This window comes from Liolophura sinensis, chromosome 5 (genome assembly GCF_032854445.1).
Source record: "Liolophura sinensis isolate JHLJ2023 chromosome 5, CUHK_Ljap_v2, whole genome shotgun sequence".
In the NCBI taxonomy this organism is placed as follows: domain Eukaryota; kingdom Metazoa; phylum Mollusca; class Polyplacophora; order Chitonida; family Chitonidae; genus Liolophura; species Liolophura sinensis.
In genome coordinates, this window is record NC_088299.1 from 2,074,998 (window position 1) to 2,081,551 (window position 6,554).

Consider the following 6,554-nt stretch of genomic DNA (forward strand, 5'->3'; position numbering starts at 1 on the left):
CTGTTGTTGTGTAAGTGAAATATTCTTGAGTATGGCATAAAACACCAATCAAATAAATAAACAAACAAATAAATAAATCAGTTCTCAGGCAGAGAATCAACCAGCAGGACTCTTCTAGATATCAATGCTGCAGTTAACCTCGCCCTGATCGCAGCGCGACTCTGGAGGTGACAGTTTGAGCCATTGTTACATCATAAATGAGTGAGTGAGTGCTTGGGGTTTAACGTCGTACTCAACAATTTTTCAGTCATATGACGACGAAGGAATCATTAGGGTGCATGCACGTGTAATGTGCCTCCTTGTTGCAGGACGGATTTCCACCGCTCTTTTATTTAGTGCTGCATCACTGAGACGACTTACCGAAGGCAAGTAAGCCGCCCCGCCCGAGCCATTATACTGATACGGGTCAACCAGTCGTTGCACTATCCCCTTCATGCTGAACGCCAAGCGAGGAAGTTACAACTTCCTCTTTTAAAGTCTTAGGTGTGACTCGACCAAGGATTGATCCTGGATCTACCGGTCCCGAAGCGGACGCTCTACCAACTGTGCTATCCGGGCCGGTCCACACCATAAATGAATTGTAAACATATCAGTTTGTGCTGTAATGTTGTAATGTTATAATGTCATACTGTTTTTAATGTGACAGTGTCAAATCGCAGGAAACATTGTGTGTCGATAAAATGGCATCAAGGTCCTACTGCCAGGTCCCCAAAAATTAGGGTAGGATGGCCTGTTGGGTTTTAAATCAGTGGCCTTTGGGACCGAAGCCTGCACATATTCCACTAGCCCAGGGGAAATTTCCACCGACATTCTACCTGGCACTTGTAATTCAATGGCTTTATTAGAATTGCACATGATTAAACATAGGGTGGTATCAGCATAGTGTTTGGGGTAGGTTAGTGTGGATTGAGTTACAATATTAAAGGTTAAAAGTCTGTCAGGGAATGCATAAAAAGTACAACATAATAAAGCTATGGTACGTTTATGACATGCACATATTGCTGTACACAAAGTTATGAAGTAACAGCTTGTTGCAGTTCAGATTCTGTGTGCCTTTGTAAAGCAACGAAAAGCACTCGTTTTTTAATTTGATTCTGATAAACAGAAATGACAGTTAACGGTGTAAAAAATTAACGACTTGGTGGAACTTAATAAAAGGGCAGTATAAAAGTACATCACATTTACATATAAGCATGCAAACTTGTATATCATGTAACAAAAAGCTCCAAATTGCTTACAATGTGGTCGTAGAGATACATAGAAGATATAAACTTGCTTTAAAAGCAATTTCAAATAATAAATCGTAAACTTTTTAAAATGTTAACAAAGCTGACCAGATATAAACGAAGACAACAAACACATATACCAGTACATATAATGTGTTTAACAACACAATAAGTCTTGCCACAAGTTCTAAATGAGCAAATTATTAAAAAAACAACAACAGTTTACATGCAATATACATGTACAACATGAATATGAAACATTTTTTACCTCTTCAAAAGATTCAAAATTTGACCATGCTGAAGAGAATCAAAAAATAACACTAAGTTAAAAGATTGGTACAAAAAAAATGTGGTATTTTAATGGAGATGTACTTTGTTTGGCATATTTAAATCACCTTATTTTAGGTGACTAGCAGAACAATCAACAAGCATTTTATTAACAAATTAAGTACAAGAACTTTGTACTAAACACCAACCTAACAACAATGTTATATACAATCTAAACAAGTTCAGAAGTAAAATGAACCCATTGGTTGTTAGAAGCTGAACTCTTTGTAAGAAATGACCATTTATTAAAAATAAATATATTTAAAAAAAATAAAAGAAAAAGGTAAATTGCTCTTTGACATTGTCTGAGTTTTGATCTTTGAGACAAATCACAGGCCTGCAAGCACTCATGATGACAACTTTGAGATTTCAAAGGAAAAGCATATTAAACTTCATATTCTGTTCTGTAAATTGAAGCTTCAAAGATTTAATTACGAAAACATCAAAGTTCTCTGGTGTTGAATACTAACTCTCTTATGTGTCTAATCTACCCTAATTCCTCAACTTTTTCTCACATGAAAGAGCAACTTTCAGTGCAATGTATGCACCTTTTTCATTTGATTTTAGAGACAAAACTACATTGGTTGGGTTGGCCAATTTCAGAGCTTCACAAAAAGTTTTATGAGTCACAAAATAATGCCCTCAAAATATGCTTAAAGAAACACCTTGCAGAGATGCAAAAAGGTTGAAGAATTTACAGTAAAATAAAAGTTTTTTCAGGCACCCTAAATAAGACCTTCTTCAACTCTGCTGGTTTCATAAAGGAGTTAATTCATACGTCTGTTGGAGGCAATATAAAACCTGAGTTTTTACATAAATATCACCAAGAGGCCTTTCCAGAATGATTTTTACAAAACAAACTTATTATTTTTGCTTAAACCTCTTTTCATGGCTTTTTAAAAAAAAAAAAAGCTATAATCTAAAATATTGGCAGACATGAGTCAAACAAAATGTCAAGAAGGCTGATTCTAAAAACTAGATTTAATTGGTGTACTGGCCAATTTACTGGCTGATCAGGCAGGCATGCAAAACTTGAGCAATGTGCCATGAAGCATCTTCGCAATGGAATGCCTAGGACGTTCATACGAGAAAGTGCAATTTCTGTGCACATTTCCTTTATGGGGATAATTGTTCTTTAACTTTAAAGGGAGCCTATTGGCTAAATCAAAGATTATTGTGAAGGAAATTTGAAGACACAATGAACACTGAACAGAAAGATTTAGCAGTCACCAATATATATATACCTCTGGTTTACAAAATTCATAGTTTCTACACAACAATTACTGTATTGATGCATACATACAGAACTAAACATGAAATGTCCATGGATACGTGAAAGCAAATTTATACATGTACTGTAATCGGGAATATATCTTTTGTGTGATATGTGATATGGTATGTTTGACTAATAAAATACTGTGAAAAGATTTTCACCCAGTACCACTTGAAAACCTGTACTCAGGGGGTGGGGTATGCGAAGGTAAGCGGAACGACTATCCTCGCCAATTATAGACATGTTTCCTGAGACTGCATGCTCTGAGATTTCAGATGTCAGGAGAGACATAATGGTCTCTTGAGAAAATGTGTCCACAAAGAAGTCTGATTGTCCATGATCCTATTTTATCTCAAAAACTTGTGAATAAGAATAAGACCCTATTTAAGAGTATGTTGGTTGGGTTACATCCACTATTTCTAATGATGGCCTGATGATGATCACAAGCTAACAACGTTTTCCTCTGGCATTGGGTCTTGTCAAGGAACAGACATTTACAAAGACTTTCAGCAGGAAAGAAGTAAATTTGCATGGTTGGTCACTTTATGGAAATTAAATGAAGCACTGGAAAACTTGAGAGAACAATTGTTTTTTAGTAGGTGGTTCGTGGAATAAAAGCAGGAATGAGCCGAGGCTGTATACAAGAAATATTTCTACATATTTTATGAATGAACTCTCCACATTACCATATGACAATATGATACACCGTATATCTATCTGCCTACTCATACATGAAATCTGTAATTATTACAGTTAAAAATAAAATTCCTGAACATATGATAATCAGCAGGTGTATCAGTGATGAACCCATGTGAAAACATTAAAGTACAGAAATGATGGAATTTATCAGTATTAATGACTGAGTTACATGTAGGTTTAATGATGACACAATTACATTTTTCTTGTTTTACCTCCACCAGTAAAAAGAATTGAAGTCAGTACATTTTATTCTAGTGATATGTTTCCAGGCGGACTATTCATAATGTGTCAGACAATTATATTTACTGGCAATATATTTCATAAAAAAAATTGAAATTACATGTACATAATTTAATTATATAAACAAAAACTTCATGAATTTCATTAACAACCATATTTGTCTTCACAGACCGTAATAGCCACTCCCTCCAGAGATATATAAAAGAGGTTACCTTACAGCTTGGGCCCACTTTGACAACATTTTGTGAACATTTCTCTAAAATAACGTTGCCTTGGCCCTTACATATCCTCTCGTTTTAGAGAGTGTGATCAAGGTTAAAGCATAGGACTGCTCTCCAAATGGCATAAACAAGAGGCCTAACTTCATTTGACGAGGGTATACGCTGGGGTTTTTTGCAAAAAACATAATTCAACACAAACTCAATAAAACTTGAAAAATAAAGTTTCCAAAATTACTAAACTGGGATGGATTGTAACTTTTTAACACTATAAATACAGGTAGTACAGGTAGGAGTCTGATATATACTGAAAGGTAACAATTTGAGCCTTTCTTGGTAAACACAGAAAATTTAATTTGATAATGGAAATGAATTTGGAAAGTTGTGAAAAGTGGGCCCTGTTTTGATGATTCTGTATCAATCAATTTGGAGATGTCACAAAGCAAAATTAGCACTGCTCCTCCCTCCTTCTCAACAAGTTTACGTATTAAAGCAGTTATGTCATGTGATAAAGGTACATATACCTCTGCTACTGGAATGTTATTTTGCCACTCCAGCTGACTGTCAATCAACAGGAATGGGTGTGTCACAGTTTCCATGGTATATATGGACTGTGCCAGTACAGTTATAATATCTGTCAAACACACTCTGATAGCCTTTGTTCTTCCACCACTGGCACAGCTGTCTATTCCAGTTACATGGCAATGTATAAAACAACTCCATATGCTCCATCGAGACCAAAGTGAAGAAATCTTGGTCTCCCAAATGTCCCTTGAAAATGTATTTTTTGGCGAGATCTTCTACCCTGCTCGCATCCAGTAAATCATTGTAGAGTTTTGACTGCCGCATACGCTGTAAATCCAGGAGCAACACGCCGCTGTTGTATCCTGGGTGCCCATTGGGCAAGGATTCTCCAACGGATGTACCTGGGTGCTTGTCACGATATATCTGGAATGTATGTCTGTACACAGGCTGCTGTTCGTGAGCTAGCCCTATGACATTTGACTCTTGAAAGTTTGAAAACTCTGCATATAAATCGCTGACATCGGCGTTGAACTTGAGATCAGCATCCAGCATGATGACTTTGTCAAGTGTATTGGGCAGGACTTTGTGAAGGGCCAGCGAGAGGAAAAACAAAGGATGGCTGTAGTAGTTTCCTGGTTTATAGCTAAACTGACGCTGCATAGCCTGCACCATTGGGCTGAGACGATTAGCCAGGGTCATGACATCCTGACGAATTATCTGAAACAGGAAGGATAATAATGATTTAACCTTTAACCTCTGCTAACTTTGTTAAAACTCTTACTACCAATATTTTATTTGATTCACTTAATTGTTATTTTAACACCATAATTAAGATAATGGCAGTCCATTTTATGGGTTGAGATGATTAGCCAGGGTCATGACATCCTGACGAATTATCTGAAACAGATATGATAATAATTATTACTGATTTAACCTTTAACCTCTGCAAACTTCATTAAAAAACCTTACTATTTTGTTTGATTTGTTTTAACACAATAATCAAGAACTTTTCACTTCTGTATCAACAGAAGTCAGCTTCATGTGTGGAGGAAGCTGGAGAATTTGGGTTAAACCACTGGCACTTGGCCAGTTACTGAACTTTCAACTTACGTGTGATCATGGTGATGTACAGATAGGCATACCATACTGATGGACAAGTTATTAGGTTGGGCAAAATTTTTTTCGGCCAAACCATTGTCAGAGCACACCCCATTTAAAAACCCGATGCAATTTAATGCCTTTGTCAAATATTTTGAGGAAGGTAGAGTAGTGTGTCTCTTTCGAGCATTGTCAAAGAATCTCATGAAGATGCTGCTTGAAAAATAGCCGATAGACATCGTTCTTGCGGTAAATCAGCGGACGCAAACCATCAGGTTTTTAACTGGAGCAAGCTTTGATGTTGATTGGGGCTATCTTGGGCAAAAACAGGCAACATATTGTCAGAGCAATCTCAGACTTCAGACAATTAAGTGGTCCTCAACGAATGTTAGACAGTGCAAATGGCCCAATGAAGGTCGCTGACTGCTGATTGTCACTAATTACCCATTAGCAGTCACAGCAGGAGAATTTACAAATTCCCTGTTCAAGTCCGGTTTGAACCTGCCTCATCGTCTATATATTTTACTTTACTATAACCTTTACATCGCTCACTCCCAGATTACATGTATACTCATACATTTGAAATAGCTTGCATATACAAATGCATAATCTGTAGCATTTAAATGTAATTATTCATGTAATTAACTCAAATGAAAAAGTATGACAAAGTCAAACTTACTCGGTGCTGTCTATCTGTCACTCTAGTTGACCTAGATTGGAAGTCCAGTAGATACTTGTTGGCTATGGCCCAACTTTTTTCATCTCCAATAATGTGCAGTGCTACTGGAATTGATGTATGCGTCAACATCGACTCTAAACAAATTTTGAATTTCTTTTGTAAGTCACTTTTCTTTTCTACATTTGTAAACGGGAGGATGACATTTACTTCAAATGCCGTAACCTCATAATGTTTGCGCAGAGTTATCTGCCCTTGGTCTACCACGTCAA

At 36.6% G+C, this 6,554-nt stretch overlaps 1 protein-coding gene across 1 annotated transcript; it reads right to left on the reverse strand.

Annotated features, from left to right (window-relative positions):
• Positions 1-2,446: 2,446 nt before the first annotated feature.
• LOC135465620 (xyloside xylosyltransferase 1-like) lies at positions 2,447-6,554 on the reverse strand. The gene is made up of 2 exons (XM_064742898.1): positions 6,286-6,554; positions 2,447-5,225 (listed from the first exon to the last, which is right to left on the reverse strand). The coding sequence occupies exons 1-2, from the start codon at positions 6,412-6,414 to the stop codon at positions 4,548-4,550; spliced, it is 807 nt and encodes a 268-aa protein (XP_064598968.1). The 5' UTR covers positions 6,415-6,554; the 3' UTR covers positions 2,447-4,547.

Coding starts and splice junctions, on each gene's coding strand:
- LOC135465620 (XM_064742898.1), bottom strand. CDS start 6,414: ATGTTGACGCATACATCAATTCCAGTAGCACTGCACATTATTGGAGAT. Junction 5,226..6,285: donor TGACAGATAGACAGCACCGA/GTAAGTTTGACT, acceptor TTCCTGTTTCAG/ATAATTCGTCAGGATGTCAT.